The following is a 25,244-nucleotide window of genomic DNA, read 5'->3' as shown; positions in this document are numbered from 1 at the left end:
GGATATCACTAATACCTATTGTTAATTGTACACATTGAAAAGGTCTACAGAAAACTCCGCGATGGTATAAGTAAATATATCTCTTATGAATGTCCCACAATAACATTTTTTTGTCATTTAATTTTAACTTCAAATAATGGCTAATTTTCGAAGCGATTTTAACCAATACGGCAATAATCCTTATTTACTTTAAATACATTATTGATTATGGCCCTCTACAACATAATATTATGATTTAAATTTTAAATTAATATTTTCGAAGATATTACAGATTTAAAAATTGCGGGACGTAGCTTTTGCGGCAGTACCGACCAATGCGGGCCACGGGTAGTAATAATAATAAATAATTAGCCTTTTATTTCCGCGATACATACCATTTTAACAAACATGGGTGAAGAACAGTGAATATAAATTATTTAAAATCAAAACTACTGAATCGATTTTAATCATTTTTAGGGTTCCGTACCCAAAGAGTAAAAACGGGACCCTATAACTAAGACTTCGTTGTCTGTCCATCTATCCGTCTGTCTGTCTGTCGCCAGGCTTTATCTCAAGAACCGCTATAGCCAGACTTCAGTCACATATTATAATTGTGTATATCTGTTGCCGCTTAGATAACAAATACTAAAAACAAAATAATATTAAGTCGTACGCGAGTCCGACTCGCACTTGGCTGATTTTTAACCCCCGACAAAAAAAGAGGGCTGTTATTATTTCAGTGACATAGGCTATAATATATTTTATACCCGTGCGAAGCCGAGGCGGGTCGCTAGTAACTTATTACTATCTATACTTAGACTACAGGCCCATGTCGAAAATGGATGGGTCATTATTATGGTGACGTGGTCGACGACGATTAGAGCATAAAAGAATAAGATTTAGCACTATGCCGTCACTTGTAAGCTGTCCAACTGAGTGCTGGTAAGAATTCAAAAGTGTATGTAGGGGTGAGTCCCATACAAAAAACATAATTTTTGCCTATTTTTGATCTATAATGGTACGGAACTTCGCTTACTCTGCATTAAAATGTACGGCATAATTTTTCCGAATTTATTTATCTTTAATAGCTATTTAAGACAAGGGAAAAATGTAGAAAAGGAAAAGATGGTTCATATTATGACCCATCCATTTTCGACATGGGCTTGTAGTCTAATATCTGAATAATAAAATTTCCTTTTTCAGTATCAATGAATAACCGAAAAATATTGAGTATGGTATGTATGATAAATAATAAAATATCTCCGAAAAATAAAATCTAAGCGACCTTAAATAAATGAAATGAAAGAAAATGCAACGTAATTTTACTACTATTCATCAGATAGTTATAGTTCGTATTATTAGTTTCACTATTTCACCGAGACACACAGTAGGCAGCGTGGCCGAGTGGTCTAAGGCGCTGGTTTTAGGCACCAGTCCGAAAGGGCGTGGGTTCGAATCCCACCGCTGTCAAATTCTTTTATGGTATAATAATTCTACTTTTAGTGTTATTATTACAATTTATTTTAAAATTAAGCTTATAATATTATATTTAAATTTTAAAAAAATCTAATAGAATATTTTCCATTACGTCTCGGTTCCATCAAGAGTTTTTTTTATTGTTATTAGCTACCAGTTCTTACTCAACGAAACCAAGAAACTTATTTCTCGATTTTCTTGAACTTATAAGTACTCTTGACCCTCACTAGCGGTTTGTCGACCCCAAGGTCAGAGGAAGGCACAAAAAATTACTTAGTACGGAGCTACCGTGGTACTTACCTATCTTATATCTTTAAACGAGCAATTCTTGTATATGTCGTAGGATGATTTGATAAATCCGTGTTTTCGCGAAATCCCTAGAATTTTCGCGAAAATTCGATTTATCAAATCATCCTACGATGTCGTAGGATGATTTGATAAATCGAATTTACGCGAAAATTCTAGGGATTTCGCGAAAACACGGATTTATCAAATCATCCTACGACATATATATATATATATACAGGATGTAACAAAAATAAGTGATAATACTTTAGGGTGTGTATGTGTTCCTTATAGAGAGTTCACTGTGAAAGTAGCAGCGCTGATAGACCAATTTTTTTTTTTCACTTTTGTATGGGCAAGCGCCCGAACGTCACGAGGGGGTTTCGGGGGCGATAAATCGATCTAGCTAGATATCATTTCAAGAAAATGTCATTTTCATCGGATACCGAGCAAAGCTCGGTCAAACAGCTAGTTATTTATTATACGTCAATGAAACGCCGAGATCCCGAGCAGAGTTCCCGAGTTTTATTAATTCTTCACAATTACCAACAATATTACAAGTATACATAACGGATAGTAAATTAGTAACTAGGTATCTATAAACTTAAAGTAGGTACTGAAACAAAAAAAATAATAGCTTATATAGGCTATAGCAGGGCTTCCCAAACTGTGCGTCGCATGTCAACACAACCAAATCGAGTGAGCGCCGCGCTCATTAGGTATGTCAATCATACATCCCGGGATTCCCGGACAGTCTAATCCCCGGTTTTAGAAGCTATGCTCTGAAAAGCAAGCGCAGCCTTCACTTTAGCCAGCCTTGCTGGCTTTAATTTCTCTTTTAATTTTTATGCTTATGTTTTGATTTGGTCATTATTTCCCTATAAAAATATAAATATCCAAATAGTGTTTATATGATAAGTGATAACCAATGTAGGCTGGTTCTAAAATTCTTATAGCTCCATAGTGAGCATACATTTAAATGGCGCGCAAAACTGGGTTAGTCGGCGATGCAAAATCCAGTTACAGACCTAAATTAAACTATACACTGTAATTAGAACCTATTGTGCAATCAGCCTGACTATTATAACTCATAACGGTTACTGACTTGAAGATGATTTTTATAAATGATATACTTAGGTATACTTCTAAACATATCGGTGAAATAACAGTAACCTATCGACTCCATTTTTGACTGTTGTAGGTGATCATTTTAGGCCAATATTGAAAGTACAAGGTATATAAAATGCAGCGCGCTTCTTCAGAATCAGTCTCATCCAGTACTTAGTCTTAAAATGGCGCTGAAGTTGGTACTAGTTCTGGGTTACTTCGCGGTGTGCAGCAGCAGTCCTGTACTTATTAACGGTAAGTTACCTATGTTTAAAAAGTATTTTTCTAAGTGCTGCTAACATTTCAATGAGACCTTTAGGGAGCCTTATTGGGACATATAACTAAAATATTTTAGGGTATAAATTATTTGCAGAATTTGACAATTTTTGTAGCGGAAATTCACAGAAAAGCCTATTGCCTAGCATACGATTAAATCCGCATTTTTCCAAAAAAAATCCTTATTTCTTGAACTAGTTAATCTAATATTCCGAAGGCTAAAAAATACTTTTTCTACCGACAGATAACATATTTCGTGACGGACGCGGGTTCGCTATTGGACAAGCCCAAACTTACGGTCAGACTGGACAGGCGACTGGGTATGCCACTGTCGACGACAACAGCGCTAGCGCATATGGCAGCGCATCTTCTGAGCCGCATGACTACTACGGACAGGCAGTAGCCAACGCTGAAGCATATAATACACCATACTACACCTCCGCCAATGCTGCGGCTCAAAACGTTCCAAGCTACTACATCCCACCGCCTGTAAGCGTGGTCACTTACGAGCAGAGCTTCGAAGTACCCAAGGAGTATGTTAATAGGGCGGAATCCTCATCTGTATTGTACGGCAACAACGCTGTGACCTCAACGAAAACAGAGGGCCAGGGTTACGCCCAAGCCAATGGCATCGGAAGCTATGGAATCACATCTTCAAATGCGAACTCATTCGGTCAGGGATCAGCTTCGTCTACCGCTAACAATGCCTACGGAATGGGCATGTCAGCAACAAGGACCCAAGGATATGGATCCGCGTACTCTCAGTCACAGAACAACCTCGGATCCGCCTCGTCCAACTCTCAAAGCAACGGCGGTGCTAGCTCCGCGTATTCCTCTAACAACGGGGATTCAAGCTTGGCGACATCTAATGCCAACGGTTTTGGATCTGCCTCATCTAACGCCCAAAATTACAAAGACTACAACAAAAATCAGAAGAAATTTGGTTGGCACATCGGTACGTCCTACGTTGTTCCCTCGCCCAAGCGCATTCAAGCTGTAAGTTCTTCCTACGGAGGATCTGCAAAGTCTAGTGCCTACACGAATAAGTACGGCAACACTCACACGTCGGTCAACACTCAAGGTCACGCCTCTGCCAACTCTAACTCAGGATATGGCCACCAGTATACAAATTCAGTGGCCAACTCAAACGGATACGGTTCAGCCAAGTCATCAGCTGGAAACAGCTACGGTTCCCTCAACTCTCAAGCCAGCAGTTCCGGGCAGGGTTACGCTCAATCTTCTTCCCAACATGCAGGATATGGCTACCAGAACCCTAGTTCTGCTAACGCCCAAACTTCTGGTTTAGGGTCAGCGTCTTCGGTCGTGAGGGGAGTGAATGCGTCTTACAGAGTAGCAGAGTCTAATGCTAACAGCTACGGTACAGGATCCGCTCAAGCCAAGTCCCATAGCTATTAGTCAAAACAAGTGAAGCGAATATGTAAAGACGACTTAGTCAACTTGTCTGTATGTATTGGCGCATGTTTAGTATGTAAGATAAGGTAGTGTAATAGTGGTCAATCAATAAAAGACTGGATTTTGAAATGCATCCTTCTTGATATCCTGTTTTTTAGGATTCTGTACCTCAAGACTTCGGTCTACGATGTCGGTATCGAGTATCGAGTACGAAATCCTACGTGCGCGAATCCGGCTCGCGCTTGGCCGCGTATAATTATTTAGTTAACTAGTTTGAAATTGTGGAGTTATACTTTAATTTGTGAAGTTATTTGAAAAGGCTTCATTAATATATTTTAGTATTATAGCTTAAATTCGTTTATAATAAATTATACCTCTATCAATAAGGTCACGATCTCACTGGGTCAGGCGCGGTCAAATCTTTTGAGATTAATGAAGCTTTTGATAATGGATGTGTAGCAAAAAAGTTTGTTGACCTTGTAAGTTGTAACTGTACTTTAACATTGAAAAAGTAAACATAACATGTTCAATAGCAAAACTACTAGTCGGAAGTATACTAGAATATTTGATTTAGGGAGATCGCAGACGACAGACTTTTTGTGCGATCGAGTCTGCGGCGCCCATAGAGTCGGCATGGCCGCGACAGCCCGACTGTATGGGCGCCGCGCGCCGCAGACTCGATCGCAGAAAAAGTCTGTCGTCTGCGATCTCCCATAGAAATACATTTTAACTTTTCAGTGAATATGAGGGATGGACGTAATTTAGGGTGACCGAACCCAAAATGAAAATCAAATGTTGCTAACGAAGTTTTATATTATTGCAAGTACCAATTTTATTTAGACACGCGGCAGCGTGTCAAGCCAAGTTCCAGCATATTTAACAGAACTGGCGAGCAGCAAAGTGTGTAATATTTTTTTTTTACTTTTTTCCCTTTCTAATGCATGAACAAGTGACTTGGAGCAGGGCCGGATTTATGTTTTTATGAGAATAGGTTTTAATTTTGTCGCCCCAATGTGCCGCCATCCTAGGACACTGCCGCCCATATGACATGGCCTATACTGCCTATACATATAAATTCAGAGCCGCTTGACAGACGAGGACACAATATTGTATAACTATAAGATTGTATATTTTTATTAGTAAAATTACATTTTATACAATTGAATACAATTTACAATATCTATCACCGTAATGTAGATTGTACTATCAGTGAAGTTGATTCGTGGGGAGATGGAGGACCTGCGTAGTTTGGTCGCGTTACGTCAAACCAAGCCGACCAATCACAATTAACATTGAATTGACATGATCCGACCAAATGACGTTGGTCTGACAACTTCCTAGGAATCAATTTCCTCGATGGTACAAGCCAATCTACAGTTTCCCCCTCATGAAGGGTTTCAGATACTTGTGGAATGTCTGGTTGACGGGTTCCTGGTTGAGCGGACTCTTCATCGCCTCCGCCATCAGTCGCTCGTACGCGTTACCATCGTACGCGCCCAGAGCTGAGTTGAGAACCTGAGGACAATAACAGCCTTGAGTAAAAGCGGCCGCACTTAGTCGCACATTTAAATTAAACAATGATTAATAATTATTTAGTTAACTCTCCGTCGTAAATAGTAAGGTAGAAATTTAAGCATTTTTTGTACCTCTACGTGACCTTTACACTCTCCGTTTCATTTCAATGTGATATAAATGTGAAAAACTAAGTTTTGTATTGGCAACAGCAATGACAGACGTTTTAAAAACTAACCTAACCTAACCTCCGATCCGTTGAATTGCATACATTGCAAATTTTAAAACGTGCAAAACATGAATCTGTCTATCTCTGAAATATATTTTCTAACTTTAATACAAAACACTCAAGGGGCCCATGTTTGCCGCTGCTTAAGAAAATAAAGAAGAGAAAAAGTTCATTGATTTGGTCGACCTCTGCTCCGGCGACTATTCCGGCGACATAATATATAAAAATGTATGATAATAATATGCCACATTGATGCGTTGACACGGACAGCAGAAGTGGACAAATGAAAACGGTAGGACGATTCCGTCCGTGGATTCCGTATCTTGCGAAAACAAGAAAGCTAATATAATATTTTGACAGCAAATATTCAGATATTGGTAAGCTGTAGAGGTAAGCCTGTCGAAAGGTACGTAATCGCTCTACGGCACATATTCATAATTTATATTTGCTCTAAAGTCTAAAACATGGTTTAAATTTTTAATTGGTAAAGTATGCTGATGAAATATCAATAGCACTTGCCTCGTCTCTGAAGTCGTAGGCGTCGACGAGTCCCACGGCGTTGGGTCTGACCTCCGTCAGTAGACGCTCGTAGCGCCGCTGCAGCGCGCGGACGTCTGCTTCAGACAGTTTCGCGAACTGAAATAATCATAAAACAATTATTGTGGATAAGAAAATGGCCTATAAGTGAGAGTAAAGGCTGCAGTAGTCAGTAATAGAGGACATATTAATATTCCTTCTTACTAATTATTACTAATAAAAATACAAGGTCCTCTTGTCTTTGGTACACTGGACTTATTCTTAAATGAGCTAAAAAGTATTAAGAAATAATTTACTCTTTAGTAGTACCTCTTTCAGAATTTGCCTAAACCTCAACTATTCCTGTATACAATCTTCATTATTTTGAAAATCGGTGCACAAACGGCGGAGTAATCGTTGAACATACAAAATTATTTTAAACATAGTTTATTCTGCAAGCATGAGTGGTCACCTTACAATTTAAGTAGTGGTACGATGCGGCTAAACGTGGGCCGCCTTATTGAAGAACCTATCGTAATGACAATATTCGGCTTATCGTTAAACCGCCGCATTACAAAACGGCCCTGTTTTTCATAACAGCTAGGCGTAATGTAAAACGGCGGATTATACAATCCGCCTGCAAAATGCATATGAGGGATGTTGCCTGATACAGGTTAAGCCTACTAGCTTCCATCACTGTACTTTTACTGTAAATTTTGTTAATGAAATAAAGATTATTTATTTATTTATTTATTTAAGTGGTCATTTACAGACTTTGATAGAAAATAAATTCATGAAAAACCATCACTTAAGTGCAACTTAAGCGTGGGTTTTTTTTTTAAATAATAATTGGAAATGCATGAATTCGTTATTCGTTATAAAGACGTTATTTTACCTTGACAGCACCTTTATGCAAACCACATAAGGTTTAGAATAGACTTAGTCAAATATACATACCAGCAGCAAATCTCCAGTCTTCTCCAGCGCCCAGTAAACCACATACAGCTCTAACAGCGACGTCATTACTCCTCTAAGTTCGGCCGACGCGGCAAACATGCTGTTTTCTACCTCCATCTTGAATATTGACAGCACTACAGCTCGGGCGTGGGCCTGAAAACAGAACAAATATCCTTACTAATATCCTTAATTGCGGAAATGGCCTGTCTGTTATCTCGTCAACATTGTAAATGCGGAAATGTCCATCTGTCTGTTAGGTTTAACATCGTCACGCTAAAACGGCTGAACCGATTTCGTTGAAGTTGAGAGTTTTGTTTGAGAGATTGGTTGTGGAGATACTTTGAAAGACTGATAAACCAATTTCACTCCTCAAGGAGTGAAATTGGCTTATCAGTCTTTTCTATCAAACTTCAAAGTGTTTCTATTACCTAACCTAACCCATCTATGAATTCTGTCATTCACCGATGTCTTACATTCTTCACATTTACAAATGTTTGACTATCACTTATCAGTACATTATAGCTACATACATTCACGCTTAAACCGCATAATTAAGACGTTAGCATACCGATTTTACTTTTCATTGAATATTTATTATCAGGCATCATCTCCACAGATAAACAAAGATTGCCAAGGAGTAAGGAGCATAGCAACGTGGTTTGCCGTAGAAAGTTCATGCAAGGAGTACAACCTGACTACCAGTACAAATACAATAAAATACCTCAGCGGCGGCTATGAGTTGAACTGAAGTCATGTTCCAAGCATCTTCTGGTGACATCTTTTGGGAGTTTTCCTTCAGACTTCTCACAGCTTCCGAAAGCTTCCTGAAGAATATAAAATTAATCACGATACATCTTCACACGACATTATCATTCAATCGGTTTAAGTAATCTACTCCTACCTGCCAATCGTTGGTTAAATTATTGTGCCTTTTCGAAATGAAAGTGATAACAAAATTATAAAGATTGACGGTTGGCATGAATAATGGCTTGAAATAGTTTAAAGAATGTCAAACACTTACCCAACAGAGACTTTCTGGAAACTTCTAATAATGCCATCAACTGAACTGTCCCAGGCACTCACAGGGGAGCGGTCTGATAGATATGCCATGGACGGACTGAGCGTCGCACCCTTATGTGCCTGCTCCCAGGCTTTCACTAGAGACCTGAAGTGAATTATGTATGTCAAATAAAAACATCAGCGAATCGTTAGTAAATAAACAGCTATAATAGACAAACATACTTACACTCTTGGTGAAAGTTGAATAAAGTATAAAAATTTAAGAAACGTATTGAAAAAAAATATTAGGTAAGCACTATCTGCTTTCAACTGCGCTCGCATGGAGCAACCATGAAATAATCTTAAAATAATTGGAACAATAATCACATTAAAGTTCATGTTGATGTTGTTGATATTGCTGAAAATATTATAGTTTATGTTTTTAACAATAATCATGAAGGTGATATAGCAAATTTTTTCAACGATGATTATAATGATGATGTTGATGTTGCTGCAAATACAGCTAACAACGATAATATTAAAGATGTTGTTTTTTTAACGGGCAAATGGCCCACCACACATTCCCACCACTGCAACTCCTGTGTCGCCAGGATCAACAGTGGTAACCAACCACGAAAACCCTTTGATATGATCTCAGGGATGCCCGAGGGACGAGCTAAATCTGTCTTGGGACCCGCAACGAAATTAATCAGAAGAAAGGTAGGAGGAGTAGGAGAAATCCAGTTTCGATTTCGAATTCGAAAGATGTTGTTCCTGAAAATACAACAAATGGATCCAATGATGATCATGATGATGAAGTTAATATAGATGAGAATATAGTTAGCTAACGCTTCCAACACTGATGAACAACGTTAGCACGTGCAGCTGTTTCTCTCTGATACAGCGGGGTAAATATCTGTCTCGCTCACCTAGCCACCTGCAGCAGCAGCACCGTGTTTTCGCCCTCGTAGGTGCAGATGGCAGAGCACAAGGCGTACAGCTGCGGCAGGTCGGAGGCCAGCGTGTAGCCGTGACCGCCGCACGCGAGCCGGCACCGCTCGATGAGGGAGGAACAGTCGGCCGAGCTGAGCACCTTAAGGGAGCACGCTAATACGTGCAACTGGGGAAAATCAAGATAGGTCCTTAAAAATAACATAGGGTCAAAACCATGTCAAAACGCATAAGCGCATTGTGGCACCGCACCGCCAAAATCGTTCAAAACTCATAATAAAAAATTAAAGAATTCCGCCGATTTTTCAATTTTCATTCCATAGAAAGAGTCCAATATCCAATGTGGAATAAGTGCAGATCATGTAGCTGTAGAAGTTGTTAAAACTGTTTCATATTATGATGAACTTAATCATGAAACATGGGTAACCGCCTAACTGGGGTAATGAAAGAGCCTAAAATCTTTAAGTACCAAGTTTCTAAAGTTTGAGTTTATAGAAAGAAGCGCCTCTAGTGACAAACAATGACAACTTATTTGGGCACCAATACTGTATATTTATTAAACTATCATATCATAGTGTGCAACATTCTTTAAAGTTCGCCTCACCTCAGGCAACCTATCCACCTGACCTTGCTGCATGTCCATAGTCACTTTCTTGTACAGTCTCCACACCCACCGCGCCGAGAAGAAATAGGCGTAGCTGGTGGCGACAGCTATGAACAGCTTGTGCTGCTGCGTCAGGTAGTCCAGCACTTGGATCTCGGGTTCACTGTAAAGTATTTCGCTAATTTCAGTGCTTAGTCAAATTGTAGTCACCAGTTTCGGCGGCGAAGCTAGATGTTGAAAATGTATGGAATTTTTCATAACTCATCGCAAGTACCATAACAATAAAAAGATTATAACTGTTACTTGCGCCTATGCAGGGCCCCGGCGACCATATATGCAATGTGTGTAATGCACACGGGCGCCATCCTCTAGGGGCACCAAATTGCCATCTTTAGGGGCGCCAAAACCAAGGTCCCAAATAATTGGCCTAAAGGGGCGCCAAAATCCTTTTTTGCACACAGGCGCCAGTACTCCACGGGGGCCCTGCGCCTATGCGTCCATGCACTTACGTAGGATAAAGTTATTCGTTGATATGTGCTCTTTCTTGTTATTCGTTTTTATGAAATAGAAGACATGATACATGTTGAGAAAGCTACAGACAATAATATTAATTATTAATGATTAGTGTTAGCATGGAGTAAACGTGGAGTAAATTTTCTATTCATAAGGCTTATTTTGAACATTGGTACGTATAAGCTTCCTATCTTTTACTTTAATCCCTTTCAACGATAAGAATAATAATATTATCTTCTTATCATATAGGATAAATTATTTTTTTCCTCAGTTTTATAAAGCAAAGCAGATAGAAATTCCCTTTCTTTATTATAACACAAACGAATAAAATGCTATCTCATTTCCATAGGTGTGAATCAAAACGGTATAGCAACTGGACTACTGGACTACAACTCTTTCTATCTCTATCACACATACTTTGCTATTAGTTCGCTACCTGTATAATACAGACTTTGCTTAAAATTTGCTACCTCTATACATACTTGGCCTTCAATTTGGACTGCCTCCTTAGCGCCGAATACCGAAGCGCGATGGTGGCAGCCCTGGCGAGATAGCTGGACGCGGTGTTTACTATGATCACTCGCACGTACACCATTGTACCGTATACCAGCTTCGGATTGGATGATGCCTTGAAAGTCCCATCCTAGAACCGCCATATATTATACAATACTTATATGTGAAGTAAAGATTGTTTATTTATATATTCTCATTGTTTAGAAAGAGAAAACATGATTAAATAAGCCAATGTAATGTAAGAGACTTACCTTCAAAACTTGAGCACTCTTCATCAACATTCTGTCTCTAGGTATCCTATGGTTCTCGAACCCAAGGAACCCATTGTTGACCGTATTGAAGTTAAACTTAGCGCCAATCTCTCCTAATTTGACGCCAGGTAGAGGCATGTGCGTCTCTTCGTCTCTTATCTGTACCAAAAACGCTTGGATCCCACAATTCTTGCCTTTAGTATAAAGCTGCGCCATCACCACGCAATGGTTTGCAGTGTGTGCCACTGAAAAATCGTTCAATATGATAATTAAAAGTTCCTAAATCGATCTTAAATCTTGTGCTTGCGCCCAAATTAACAACACAGAAATCATCAGCTTCACTATTTTTTAAAGTGACTTATCCTTTTTTTCTTTATAAATAAATATATTTGACGAATTGCATCCAAATCCAGCCTAATTAATGCAATCAATGACCTTTATATGTATTAGCAATACTTACAACCACCCGGCCACCACTTATAAGCAGTTAATGTGGGGCTATTTAAAACAAACTCCTCCTTTTCCGCATCGTACGTTGCTGTCGTTTCTAGTCCCCGAATGAATGTTCCATGTCCTAGTTCAGTCTGCAACACACGAGTTCAACATTTACAACATTTCCAACTTTATACAATTAAAAATTTTTTACCCAAAAGGCTTATGTGGTTATGGGAAACCTGTAGGCCACATTTTCAGGTTCTTAATACCATATTTAAGAAAGTTAAACTTAATATTAATACACAAACGCTAGAATAAATCACCTGAGCATATGTTCCAATAATTTCCATGTTTATGGCTCGCTTCAGCCATTTCTTAATCTGTTCCTCGGTCCCTTGCCCCTGGATCGCCGGGATAAACATTCCGAAGTGCAGCATTAATGGTGAGCCCTCCTTAAATATAGCAGATGCTATTGAATTACGAAAATTGAACCTGAAAATTTAAAAGGTGTGGAAATAACAATAATTTAATTGGAATTTGTACATTGCGGTTCTCTATAAGGATGCATCACATAACTAAAGTGGAATCTAAGAAATGGTTTAGGTTTTGGCTTTAAGCCTCATTTGGTCTAGTATATTCTGGGTTTAAGATTAACTACCTACTCTTGTGACTCCTGTAGAGACAAAGCTTGGCTTGCGTAAGACTCCATCTTTCGATACAGCAGCACTGCTTTACGGATTGCATTTTCGTACTTCTCCTTATGACTCAAGTACTCTTCTGGGATTTCATCTTTTAGGTTTTTGTCGCTGAGGATGGATGACTCTGCAATAAAAGAGCACATTTGCCACAGATTACTAGTATATATTACAATTTGCTCATAGTGATTGCTATTTAATAACACAAGGCATTATTTGAAGAAATCAGAAAGATGTGCTTAGTTGGTGGATGTTAAAAATAATCAGATGGCAGTCAAGAAATATGTAAAAGTTCAAATACACATTTCTTAATTAATTTAAGGGATCTAACATGTACTCAGTTGAAATAAATTATCATTGTTGTTTATTTCAACATAATAAACTGTGTTCAGTACCTACAGTAATTATTTTAGAGTGTAAAAAGAGCTATTGTTCTTACCCATTTCTCTTCTTTTAGCTGTGTTCTCTTTTCCATTATCTAATATGTTTGTTAACTCTTCTACATTAAACTTTGTTTTCGTCCTTTCCCTTTTCAAGTCAACATTAATTGTTTGCGCCATATCCACACTCGATTTCACTCAATTGCACTTTGGAACTTTGGTATCAAAAGTATTTACATTGTTTTTAGTAACGGTCGGTACTTTAGACGGCCTTTATCTTGTGATAAAACTTTATAGATAACTGGAAATGGCCGATAATAATAAACGTAAACAAATGTAGAGTATTAAACCATATTAAACAAACGTGTATTCTGTATGAAGTGGCGCGGCAAACTGATTATACAACTGACAACATCAACATCAGTATCGAGGTTAATGCTCTTATTTAGTGACGTAAGTTCTTACTTAAATGTATTATTAACTAGATAAACTCTACCGGCGAAAACTAGCCTTTCATACAATTATTTGGCTTAGATAGTACTTGGTAAAATATTCACAGATGCAGTAGTTAAAATTGATTATTTACTCCAAATGAAACAACTTTTGTTAAGACCTTAATACTCTCCAATGTCAATCAAAAGATTATGAATATCTATAAGAATATAAAGTACCTTGCATAGAGCTATAAATATTTATGAGCCTGATAATATTATTATCGTTATGGTACCTACACCGAATGCACTTATGCGTTTTACCTATTTCTAATATAATAATATTTTCAATAATTAAGTAGTTGAAAGAAAAAAATATTTATATAAGGCACCGACCAACCGCGTCATCCCACAAAATATTATTATTACTTACGATTCATCTATATATCTATACTAATACTAATGCGAAAGTGTCTGTCTACTTATAACCTCTTTACGGCCAAATCACTGAGCCGATTATGTTAAAATTTGGTATGGAGATGGAGATAATTTCAAGTCCCGGGAAAGGGCATAGAATACTTTTTAGTAAAATGCTCAAATTACTAAATATTATTATTAAAATTCTTTGCTAAATAGTGTGACTATAAAACAAAATCACTTATTCTCAGAGATAGAATTTAAATAACAAGCCGAGTGTTTATTAAACTTTTATTACAACACTTCACAGTTTCCCCTTAGCCAGCGGTCGTATGTACTTGTGGAAGCTGGGATCCACCTCCTGCACGTTGAGCGGACTCTTCATCGCCTCCTCCATCAGGCGGATGTACACGTGGCCGTCGTACGCGCCCAGACTCGAGTTGAGGATCTGTATGAGCAAGTATATACCGAAGAATTAAAAGTATCTTGAAACGGAACGGATTTCAAAACACCAATCTGCGTTCAGTGACGTCACACATGCTATCCCCGCGATACATTTAGCGTTAAAAACGCTAAATGGAACGCGGGGCATGACAACTTTTTGAGAGACCGTACGATCAGGTGGGGCCATTGTCAATAATTGTCAAACAGTAGTGACGTCATACAGACTACAGCAGGGCTAAAGTGGTCGCTTTGAAGAATCATGATATGAATCATAATATGATTCATTTTTCTAAAATCGCAAAATGCAAGTCTGCTTGCAATTCATTTCTATATTTTTGTACTGATTTGACATTTGTCATTTTGACAGTTTTGACAATTAATTTGCTGAATTGATTGAGAGGAATTGCTAAATGTGACCATTTTAGCCCCGCAGATCCGTCTTCGCGCCAAAATTGAAATTGACAATTTTAAACCGCATTTTTGCAGTAAATTCCAGTGTTTTAATTTTTTAAATGTACTTGTGGTCTATTCTACATGGAGTTCTTTAAAATAAACACAAAAATAAAAATATCGCATCTTCCCTATTATACCCCCCCCCCCTGAGGGCCCCCCAATAAATTTTTATACGGGGCCGCACCAAGGCCCGCTACTCTTCTTTGTCTCAACTCTCACCTCATCCCTGATGTCGAAAGCATCTACGAGTCCCACGGCGTTTGGTCTGAGCGCCGCCAGTAGTTCCTCGTATTGCCTCTCCAGTATATTGACGTTCTTTTCCGATAAACATGTGTACTGGAAAAAAATATTTAATTATTTTAGTTCATATGACGCTTAGATGAAATTTTGTACCGATATCCAGACCACTTGCGCCAGTCAGTATCATGCCTTCTCTTTCATACATACGAGAAACGATAGAGATAACATGATATATTTTACTACAATATTCAAATTATTCATCTTAACTCATACTGGTGCAAGCGAGCTTCAGGCTTATAAAAAAGGCAGTCAAGTCAGTTTTTCCATAATATTAAATAGAAATTGGAAAACTCAAAAGTTTCGTAACTATCGTATTATTCCGTATATTTGTAACTGTTTCCTATAATATATTCACTAGCTGTTTGACCGTATCCGATGACAATGACATTTTCTAGAAATGATTCCTAGCTAGATCGATTTATCGCCCCCGAAACCCCCCATATACTAAATTTCATGAAAACCGTTGGGGCCGATTCCGAGATTCCAATTATATAATACAAGAATTGCTCGTTTAAAGATATAGTACCTGGATGACCGAGCTTTGCTCGGTATAGCAAACGCTCATTGACTTCGTGTTACTTAATAACGCCATCTGCTGGTCGTTAAAACAATTAGTTGCTAACAAAATAGTATTATTATTCGCCAATAGATGTCAGGAAGAGTCATATTATTCAGTTTATCAATTATCGATAAAACACGAATAAAAAGACATTGTCTGAAAATGATTCCTAGCTAGATCGATTTATCGCCCCCGAAACCCCCTATATACTAAATTTCATGAAAATCTTGCTCGTAAGATATAAGATAAGATAACTTAAACGTATATTACCCTCAACAAATCGCCCGCTCTGTCCAGTGCCCAGTATATAATGTACAGACTAGTCAACTGGCGTAGAACCCTCTTGACGTTGTCGCTACAGCTCGCAGTCAGTCGGAGATTCTCCTTCCAGTATGTGTCTAGCATCACGGCACGACAATGGACCTACAATTAACAAAGAGAATGTTATTTGCCGCTAGATGGCGCTTTACGTTACTAAAATATCACAAAAATAAATTAATATTAGATAGTATTAATTTGTATTTTAATTTACGGAACTCTTCACGTTCTGACACGCGGAAAATCAGCAGTGTCTTGGTTAAGATATTACTATCCAAGTAATAAGTTTATAAGTCCTAGTTTTGCCTTCCAGTAATTAAGGTCTACTTAAAATATAATATTTTGTAGTGATAAGAGTTCAAAAAATGTCTGATTTAAACGATAGTAGCCTGATCATGATCTTTTGGTTAACGTATCTATAAATAGTTTTATCACATTTTAGTGCCAAGAAGATAAAGGAAAAAGTAATACAAAGAGTTAGTACTTTATCCATGTCTCTCTATTAAATAACATTAAGAGAGATGGAGATAACACAAGTTTCTACTAACAACTATCCAAACCTCAAATTACACTCCGTTTTAGAAGAAATAAAAAGTTTAAAGGAGTGTACCTCTGCCGCCTCTACCAACTGCAGGGTCGTCAGCTGCCAGGCGTCTTCGTAACATTTGCCGGACTTCATAAGATCGCGAATGCTTTGCACGCAAAACTGGATTTTCCTAAAAAAATAAAATGTGACCATTTGTTACATTGGGTGTTTTATTAAGAGCATAGCGCATTATGCGGCATAATGCTTAACGTTGAATGTTTCAACGACAACACCGCTTCGCACAATCAAGCACTATCAAGAGTAGCGCTTTCGCTTGATGCGTGCACTGTGACAGAACAGTGGTTTCAGCATAATTCGGCAGTGTGCGCCATTGAGTCGCATTAGGCTCTCTTTGGAAAACTAGGATTGACATCAATCAAAAACAAACTGAACATAATTGTTATATAGTATAATATACTATATTTAAACAAGTATGTTCAGTTTGTTTTTGATTGATGTCAATCCTAGTTTTCCAACTGCAGCAAACTTGATGATGAAGTTTGCTGCAGTTACAGCTCAAAACACAGAGTAGGATATCTAACAATTTAAAAAGCGACTCCAGCAGGACTATTTTACACGTCTACTGTAAAAGAAAATCTGTTTTACAGACTTAAAAAAATACAATAAAGTTTTTAACGACATTTTCTAATTTAAAAAGTGGCATTTCATTTCTTTACTCTATGTTGGTACAACTAAAATATATTCTGTGTCTAGGGTAAATCAAAGCCTTATTTACCCTAGAGTAGAGAAATGTAATGCTACATGAGCTTGGTCGGTTTTTGCGTCTAAACAAACTACAGTATACTCAAAACTCTTACGCAGCAGCAACAGCCTGGAAAGCTCTGATGATTCCCTCCGGCGTGTTCTCCCACTTCGCCTGCTGGTTGCTCACGGCGTTGCTCAGGTATGCTACTGTCGGCGTGAGACGGTTACCAGCTTCCATCTGCTCCCAGGCTTTCACTAAATACCTTAAAAGGCAAGGCTTGATAATATTATTTTTACAATACTAAAGATTCTTATTGTAAAAAATTATATTATAATTGTTGTCAAAATCGACACCGGATTAGTATTAATTATAAGATTTTGCATTTGTATTTACACTATCTACGGATACCAAAATGACAAGAGATTATTATAAAAATCTTTTTCTAATAAAACTCAAAGTTTTCATAATCTGTATACTAATTTCGAAATACAAGTGCTCTTCCGGCCCTTTGGCGATGCATTACACACTTTACCACACATAATAATATAATGAATCGAATGCAGATTTTCCGCAACATAATTATCAGTTCTATGAGATTTTTACATGCTTTTCGCCTTTATTGAAGATATCTTACCTGGCACCTTGCAGCAGCAGCACCGTATAGTCCCCCTCGTAGGTCCGTATGGCGACCGCGTGGCCGTATATGTAGGGCAGGTTTGAGGACATCATATACCCGTGCCCGCCGCACGCGTACCGACATTGTTCCACGCAGGTGGAGGCGTCGGAGGTGCTGACGGATTTGAGGCAGCTGGATAGCGCGTGTAACTGGGGAGTGAGTTGATTAGGGGTAGATAAATTGAGTGTATTGAAAGGGTCGGTTGGGTCGAGTTGGTGGGGTGGGTGTGTAAGACGTTGAGTCTGTGACGTGAGTAAGTCAGTTGGCTGAGTTGAGTAAGTCAACTCAACAATTTTAATACTTAGTTTAGAAACCTGTCTCGTCTGTTACAAACTTTGTGAAATATAAGTATTATAGGAAATCGAATATCTCACTGTATAACATTAACTATGTGGGGGTCCCCACAATTCGCCTAACAGTCCTGCATCGCGGGCTTCGGCCTGACCGAGTACGCTATCTTCCTTTTCGGCCGCCACGAACAACGTTAAATTGGTGACCACCGACAAGAACATGCATCCTTCTGGACATCAATCATCATCAACACTCCCCGCCCCTCCGCACCACGTCAGCAGACATCAAGCATAACCGGGTCGCCTCGACCATAAGTCGCGTTGGGCGTCCGCGCCGGTCGAACCCGTGTCTGGCTTGAACGGGGCAGCCATAGGCTACAACGACCGGTCAACAAGCAGAGCTATGGAGTCCCTCTCCTGGTCATTGCAGGCGTAGCTTCGGCCCACACCTGACAACACAAGCGCATCGAAGAATACCACAGGTCTTCGGGAGGGAGTGATGTGGCGGTACCCACAATTCGCCTAACAATCCTGCATCGCGCTATCGTAGTTTCGGAGATATATATAACGTCTGAAATGACGTCAGTGGGCTTCGGCCTGACCGAGTACGCTATCTCGCTCGGTCGGAAGATCTTCCTTTTCGGCCGCCACGAACAACGTTAAAACTATAAACATGGAGATGCTATAACTCAGCAAGTATCAATAGCCTTAATGGCTTAAAATCAAACATACCGTTTTTAGGCCTTACCTCAGGTAATTTCTCTACATTTCCCTCTCTGAGATCAGCCAGCACATCAGTGAATGTCTTCCACAGCCATCTCGCTGCGAGCTGCAGCGCGTGAGCTGTCGCGATACAGATGAACAGCTTGTGCTGCTGCGTCCGGTAGTCCAGGATTTGGAGCTCGGGTTCACTAGTAACAAAAGGTGCAAGAATCGTGAAAATTTACAAAATGCCATACTGAAAATAAAAACAAAGGGAAATGTATATGAACGATGTCCGAAGACCATAGATGTTCCTGGTATAAATATAGTTTCAAAGTCTTTGTCTATCACGTTACTTTACTAATGTACCAGACAAAGACAAGCAGGCCTCATTCATTGCGTAAATATTTTTATTAGTAAGGACTATGGAGGTTATAATACAAAATATTGTATCAAAATCTATAGTTACTTCTCCTTAGCCTGGCACTGTCGTCTCACGGCAGAGTATCTCACAGCTATAGTAGCGGCCTTAGCGACGTAGAACGCCGCGTCACTGACCAGAGTCACTCGCACGAACACCATCGTCCCGTATGTGAGTTTGCCGTGACGGTCTTTCTTCACGAATGTACCGTCCTGGAAATACAAGGTGTAACAAATATAAGTGATAATACTTTAGGGTGTGTATGTGTTCCTTATAGAGAGTTCACTGACGTTCGGGCGCTTGCCCATACAAAAGTGAAAAAAAAAATTTGGTCTTTCAGTTACTTTCATAGTGAACTCTCTACAAGGAACACATACACACCTTAAAGTGGTATCACTTATTTTTGTTACATCCTGTATATTAAGTTACATTGTCTAATTACCGTTAAGAGGATACACCAGGGGCTAGAGAAATAAAAAAAGTACGTGTAATATCTATAGCTGTCTCCCTTACCTCGAGCCTCTACCGCAGAACGCGATAGAGACAACTGCAGAAAATCCAGAAAATCAACGATTCGTTGTCCCCTGATTCCTTCTCCAAAAATTAACCGATCTCAGTACTTTTTTCATTAAAGATTAAAAAAAGGCTTGAGCTGTGTTCCTATGTTTTGCTTTTTTTGTATAATCTAGCCAAATCTGTATTCTGGACGTTTGAACACTGCGGAAAATCTGGCCATTTTTTTGGGTTTTTGAACGTTCATATCTTATTTAATAATTAAATTATGAAAAAAAGAAAACATAGGGACATTGTATTAGTGGCCGTAGATATTCAGGAAAAAAATTATAACTCTACTAGCATTATCCAGGGAGGAAACAGGGGACAACGTTTGTATAGAAAAAAGGGCGGTGTGGACTCCTCTTAATTACGGGAACAGCACAGTGTTTCCGTGCAATTCTTCATTCAGTCTGTTAAGATTGCTAAAGTTTAAAACGTTGTTAAAATCTTGCAACATCAATGCAACCGACGTTTGGCGACAGATTTTGTAAAATTTTCGCCTGTTGCTTTGCTGTCGCAAGATACAGAATCACCCCGCGATATTTATAGAAAAAAGGGAGGGAAGGGAAAGATAATTAAAAACAAAGAATTAGCAATGGCGCCAGTAGCTTTTACAATATATTAAATCCACCCATTATTAACCTTTTCTTTCTTTCTCACCACTTTACAATTCAATTACCTTAAGTACTTGGGCGTTCTTCATCGGCATATTCTCCCTGGGTATTCTCACATTCTTCATACCCAGGAACCCGTTATCAGCTGTGGTGTAACCCATGCGGGGACCCACGTCCCCCACGTGCACCCCGGGGAGGGGCTGATGGGTGTCCAGGTCTCGGATCTGGACTATGAAGGGATAGATGCCGTGGCATTTGCCCTGGGTCCACAACTGAGCTAGTACCACGCAGTGGTTGGCGGTTTTGCCCACTGTAAATGTGAAATAATATATGTTATTAGATTCTGATGATGTAGTACTTTTAAGGGAGCGTCCATAGCCCAATGGGTAGAGTTTTGGTTCGCACTCGCAGAGGATGCAGGTACAGTATTTACTTCGCTCTGAAAATACTAAATAAATCATCCACAATGGATGCAAGGAGTATTATTTCTTTTTGGGAGGAACCTAACCTTGTTTAGGTAAGGCGAGCTTAGATTAGGGTTTGAGCTTTGGGTTATTACTTATTTATAATCATAATAAGAGTTAGACATCTGATGCACTCTCTATATCAACTATCGTAATCGTACCCGATGAGTGGATCATCTTTTCAGAAAACTAAAATTTAGCTAACCAACCTTCAACCAATTTTAACAACCTTTTAAGGGGGGATCGAAATCGCGGCCTCCGTGGTCCAGTTGTTTATAGCTTTAAAGCTATAAACAACTGGACCACGGAAGCATTAGTTCAGCTCGTGATACTCACGAGTGCCCGCCCACCACTTGTAGGAGGTGAGCGTGGGCGTGTTCATGATGAACTCCTCGGTTTCCGGGTCGTACGTCGCCGTCGTCTCCAGACCACGGATGTTGGTGCCGTGACCCAACTCCGTCTGTAAACAAACAATATTATAAGTATAACCCGAACCTCAGAACATGAACATTGTAGAGATGAAAATATGTTAGCTGGATTATTGTGTAACAAACATGAAACATACACATAATGTAAACGTGAGTCTAGCGCACAAGCTTAAAAGAATTGTAAGAAATGTTGTATTTGAAGGCGGGGTATATTCCGTGACTCTCCCGTCTCCGTAGCTCTTCCTAGAAGCTCGCGCTAGGGATAAACTCTCAGAGAAGTTGATTTCTTGGAGATGGCGAGGCTATGTATTTTGGTCGCGTTATGTCAAACCCAGCCATCACGAGCACGACAAAGGTAAAATGCGTAGGTCCGCCATCTGCTATGAATCAATTTCTCTGATAGTTCATAGACTGTTATATTCTATGCTATCTTTCGACTCCACCGAAGTCTGCAAAAATTACATTCATAGACCAAAAAGCATCTCTATACCTGTCCATAAGCCCCCAACACTTGCATGGTCAGCGCCTTCGGCAGCCAGCGCGCCTGCTGCTCCGGGGTGCACTGCCCATCACGGTGGTAACGAACATCCCCACGTGCAGGTAGAACGGCGATATGTCCTTGAAGAACCCGTCTACTGTACGGTGGATTATTGAAGACCTTGTGTTCTTGTTACCTGTCCATAAGCCCCCAGCACTTGCATGGTCAGCGCCTTCGGCAGCCAGCGCGCCTGCTGCTCCGGGGTGCACTGCCCCATCACCGTCGTCACGAACATCCCCACGTGCAGGTAGAACGGAGATATGTCCTTGAAGAACCCGTCTACTGTACGGCGGATTATTTGGGATCTGAAATATGGAGATTATGGTAAAGATACACCCCCCCTAGTCCTAAAAAGAGATAGATCTATACTGTTTACAGACCAAGGGCATAGCTACCGCCTAGCTACGGTATACGGGACCCCCAACGTGCTTAAGTTACCCTTCCCTGGAAAAATATTGTGTAACTCTGACACCAGTTTAATTAGAGCACAGACAGTGTGGATCTTTTGATTAGTAAGGCTTTGTATTCTGTGCTCAAGTACATTTTAAAGAAAGTACCGGATGTTATAAATATGTAGTAGCGATAAATATATTTACATACAGAATTAATTGTTTTCGATAAATTATACAAGAAACAAATTAAAAGAAAAAGTCAAAGGGCGTTCAAAACCCTGAGGTCATATTTTTGTGTGGTCATGCCTTCATCTTCATAAATAAAGAAAGACGTACCTAATAGACTAGTAGTGGATGAAGTAAATAATTAACATTAATTTATAACATCAGGACAATTACTATTTTTGCCTTATCTAAGATTAGTAAGGATTTGTGATTATGTCATTATATGTGAAATCATTATAATGAAATGACCTACGAATAATAAAAACTAAAATGACTAATTAGTAATAATTAGTGATATTGCTATCAGCAGTAACAGTTATTAATTTGGTTAATTAAAACTGTCACAAGTTTGTAGATTTTAAATTGTAGGATTAATGTCGTAACTTTTGATCTGGGGGCACGGCAGTGCCCCAGCCAAGCTGATAGATGAACGGATATAATTTTGATATAATTTTAACAAACCTTGTAACTCACCTACTAATAATCTGGCTATAAACTTAAAGCCAGATAAGAAGGTGTTTGAAATTCTATTTGCCACCTGGTGCACCGCCAAATAGCCCTAGGGTCTATCCTGCCAAATAGGCATATTATCGTGACACATGACAGCTATATCATGACATATGACAGCAGTTTAACACGATAGACCTTAAGGCTACATAGCGGTACCTGGTGGCTGTTAGCAAATAGAATAATTTCAACCACCCTTACCTACTCCGCTACCAGCTGTAAGGAATGTAGTTTAGATTTTTTTATTCAAATTTCAAATTCATTTATTTTTGCATATTATTTTTGCATATTAGCTTACCCATAAGATTCAATCCCACTCATAGCTGCCAGCTCATCTTTTACAATGTTGTAGTAGTCGCACGATTTCCGCACCGCGTTCTCGTATTTCGCCCGCAAGTCCAGGCATTCATCGGGAATCTTGTCTATGGACGCTCCACTGTTTAATGCTAAGTTCTCTGAAAATATATTTATTATTTATATTAGATTACACGTATTACAGTAAAAGCTAATTATAAAGCAACTAGACGACGCCTGCAACTCCATTGCACAAGAACTCGATAATCGCGCGGGGACCGTACATTTTCCGGGATAAAAAGAATCCTATATCCTTACTCGGGACTCAAAGTATCTCCATACCAAAATTTCAGCAAAATCGGTTCAGCGGATTGGAGCGGAGCGTAAAGAGGTAACAGAGAGACAGACACACTTTTAATTGATTATTAAAATCTAAATGTCTTCTAGCGGTCTTTCAGGGTCATGACTCATGACTCATGTATCTCTTAAAAATATGCCACCATCGCTTATGTGTCTTGTAATTCTTTAGGCCCTTAGAAATTCTAAGACACTTAAATCTTGGTAAAACCTAAATAGGTACCCTAAATTGCCGCTAGGGGGCACTAAGCGTTTAGGGTGGTGGTCAGTTGGCAGGGTAATAGGAAAGAAGAGACATTTTTTACAGAATTACATTTTAGAGAATTAACTTATTTGGCCTATACATAAATCATATTACACCGAATAAAAGTTTGAAACAAACATGAATAATTTATTGAGTAAAACATGAATATTTATAAATCATTGAAAACAATAAAATGCGTTGCACTGAAATAATGATTTCAGGTTTCCAAAAGATAACTTTAGAAGTCATTTCCTTCTTTGTAATAAAAGAATTTAACACCTCTATTATTTCTTTGCAATAATAGAGGTGTTAATGCAATAATTATTGTTAAATCAAATACGATTTTTTGGTGTTAAAATTATGTAATAGGTCAGATTATGACATTATTGAATTATGACAGATTTTTGGTATACTTACTTCGAGATTTTTTTATACATTTACAATGCATAACATAATCTTAATCTACCTAATAACTATAATAAGCCTACATTTGGGCCTACTCACACCTGTATAAATCCTGTGTTAAACTTCACGCTATTTCTCTCGTTCTTCGTACACATGAAAGAGAAGGCAACATCTGCACACAGGATTAACAATTACCTAGAATAGTGCAATCTCGAACCCCGCGTTCCATTAAGCGTTAAAAACGATCAAAACGCTCAAAACAGGAGGCATTTTGAGTTTTTAACGCTTAGTGGAACGCGGGGTAAGCAGGCCTAAAGGTATAACAATCACATACCAAGTTTTCTCCTCCGCACAGTCTGTTCCTTGCCGCCATCCAGAATATTCGTCACCTCTTCCATGGTAAAATCGCAACTCGCTCGTTCCTTTTTCAAATCTTCATTCACATCCTTACATTTCGCGCGTTCTTTCTTCAATTGCTCACATATTTGTTTATTAGTTGTATTTTCAGACATTTTGACGACCGTCTCTTCTGGAATCGCTCGGCCAATTGTTTCGATACTGTTTATTATACCTATGTACTACATGCATATTAAACAGATCAAAAGTCAACAGGGTTTGTTGCCATAATGCCCGGATTACAATATCCTAATTCGTGAGTGCGTAACTACATCGGCATCGTTAGCTATGTTTTTCTAAAAACTTGCGTAGTATGAGTACTAAGTATAAACTTTGCACATCAATAACGTAATATTGTTATTTTTTTAGCAATACTCTGGAATGTTTTTAAAAGGACTTCGCGAAGTCATTGACACCAAGTGTAGTATTAA

At 38.9% G+C, this 25,244-nt stretch overlaps 3 protein-coding genes, 1 long non-coding RNA gene and 1 other non-coding gene across 7 annotated transcripts; 3 read left to right on the top strand and 2 right to left on the bottom strand.

The window, feature by feature from the left end:
- The first annotated feature begins 1,369 nt into the window (after positions 1–1,369).
- Trnal-uag lies at positions 1,370–1,449 on the top strand. The gene has a single exon. It is a non-coding gene; the product is annotated as a tRNA-Leu (tRNA).
- A 1,583-nt stretch (positions 1,450–3,032) lies between these two features.
- Positions 3,033–4,570, top strand: LOC121730666 (probable ATP-dependent RNA helicase ddx17). Its single transcript, XM_042119810.1, has 2 exons — positions 3,033–3,102; positions 3,368–4,570. The coding sequence occupies exons 1-2, from the start codon at positions 3,033–3,035 to the stop codon at positions 4,537–4,539; spliced, it is 1,242 nt and encodes a 413-aa protein (XP_041975744.1). The 3' UTR covers positions 4,540–4,570.
- Positions 4,571–5,856: 1,286 nt separating this feature from the next.
- Positions 5,857–13,468, bottom strand: LOC121730222 (probable peroxisomal acyl-coenzyme A oxidase 1). Of its 2 annotated transcripts, none has more exons than XM_042119177.1 (13): positions 13,151–13,468; positions 12,679–12,838; positions 12,340–12,508; positions 12,042–12,165; positions 11,582–11,826; positions 11,300–11,460; positions 10,305–10,467; positions 9,679–9,869; positions 8,772–8,915; positions 8,472–8,574; positions 7,751–7,903; positions 6,797–6,913; positions 5,857–6,051 (listed from the first exon to the last, which is right to left on the bottom strand). In XM_042119177.1, exons 1-13 carry the CDS (start codon positions 13,269–13,271, stop codon positions 5,908–5,910), a joined length of 1,995 nt encoding a protein of 664 aa, XP_041975111.1. In that variant the 5' UTR covers positions 13,272–13,468; the 3' UTR covers positions 5,857–5,907. The 2 variants fall into 2 exon arrangements, with proteins under 2 accessions (XP_041975111.1, XP_041975112.1); XM_042119178.1 differs by having other exon boundaries at positions 12,675–12,838; positions 13,151–13,267.
- LOC121730232 lies at positions 8,008–15,311 on the top strand. Its single transcript, XR_006036080.1, has 3 exons — positions 8,008–8,017; positions 10,174–10,181; positions 15,258–15,311. It is a non-coding gene; the product is annotated as an uncharacterized LOC121730232 (long non-coding RNA).
- Positions 14,244–24,953, bottom strand: LOC121730221 (probable peroxisomal acyl-coenzyme A oxidase 1). Of its 2 annotated transcripts, XM_042119175.1 has the most exons (13): positions 24,752–24,953; positions 23,416–23,572; positions 22,130–22,298; positions 21,364–21,487; positions 20,629–20,873; positions 19,443–19,606; positions 19,020–19,182; positions 17,940–18,130; positions 17,418–17,567; positions 16,624–16,729; positions 15,966–16,118; positions 15,056–15,172; positions 14,244–14,387 (listed from the first exon to the last, which is right to left on the bottom strand). In XM_042119175.1, the coding sequence occupies exons 1-13, from the start codon at positions 24,927–24,929 to the stop codon at positions 14,244–14,246; spliced, it is 2,061 nt and encodes a 686-aa protein (XP_041975109.1). In that variant the 5' UTR covers positions 24,930–24,953. The 2 variants fall into 2 exon arrangements, with proteins under 2 accessions (XP_041975109.1, XP_041975110.1); XM_042119176.1 differs by lacking the exons at positions 23,416–23,572; positions 24,752–24,953 and having other exon boundaries at positions 21,946–22,181.
- Between the last annotated feature and the right edge of the window lie 291 nt (positions 24,954–25,244).

Source organism: Aricia agestis, chromosome 9 (genome assembly GCF_905147365.1).
Source record: "Aricia agestis chromosome 9, ilAriAges1.1, whole genome shotgun sequence".
NCBI lineage: Eukaryota > Metazoa > Arthropoda > Insecta > Lepidoptera > Lycaenidae > Aricia > Aricia agestis.
The sequence above is the reverse complement of the archived record's forward strand: the minus strand, read 5'-3'. Positions and strand labels throughout refer to the sequence as shown.

What these genes read in the sequence shown, in the direction of transcription:
- LOC121730666 (XM_042119810.1), top strand. Translation starts at nt 3,033, where the DNA reads ATGGCGCTGAAGTTGGTACTAGTTCTGGGTTACTTCGCGGTGTGCAGC. An exon ending in CAGTCCTGTACTTATTAACG is followed by an intron (nt 3,103 to 3,367) that starts GTAAGTTACCTA and finishes TTCTACCGACAG; the next exon opens with ATAACATATTTCGTGACGGA.
- LOC121730222 (XM_042119177.1), bottom strand. Translation starts at nt 13,271, where the DNA reads ATGGCGCAAACAATTAATGTTGACTTGAAAAGGGAAAGGACGAAAACA. An exon ending in AGAGTGCTCAAGTTTTGAAG is followed by an intron (nt 11,461 to 11,581) that starts GTAAGTCTCTTA and finishes TGGCGGTTCTAG; the next exon opens with GATGGGACTTTCAAGGCATC. An exon ending in CTGCTGCTGCAGGTGGCTAG is followed by an intron (nt 8,916 to 9,678) that starts GTGAGCGAGACA and finishes AATTCACTTCAG; the next exon opens with GTCTCTAGTGAAAGCCTGGG.
- LOC121730221 (XM_042119175.1), bottom strand. Translation starts at nt 24,929, where the DNA reads ATGTCTGAAAATACAACTAATAAACAAATATGTGAGCAATTGAAGAAA. An exon ending in TGTGCGGAGGAGAAAACTTG is followed by an intron (nt 23,573 to 24,751) that starts GTATGTGATTGT and finishes ATATATTTTCAG; the next exon opens with AGAACTTAGCATTAAACAGT. An exon ending in CAAGTGGTGGGCGGGCACTC is followed by an intron (nt 20,874 to 21,363) that starts GTGAGTATCACG and finishes TCACATTTACAG; the next exon opens with TGGGCAAAACCGCCAACCAC.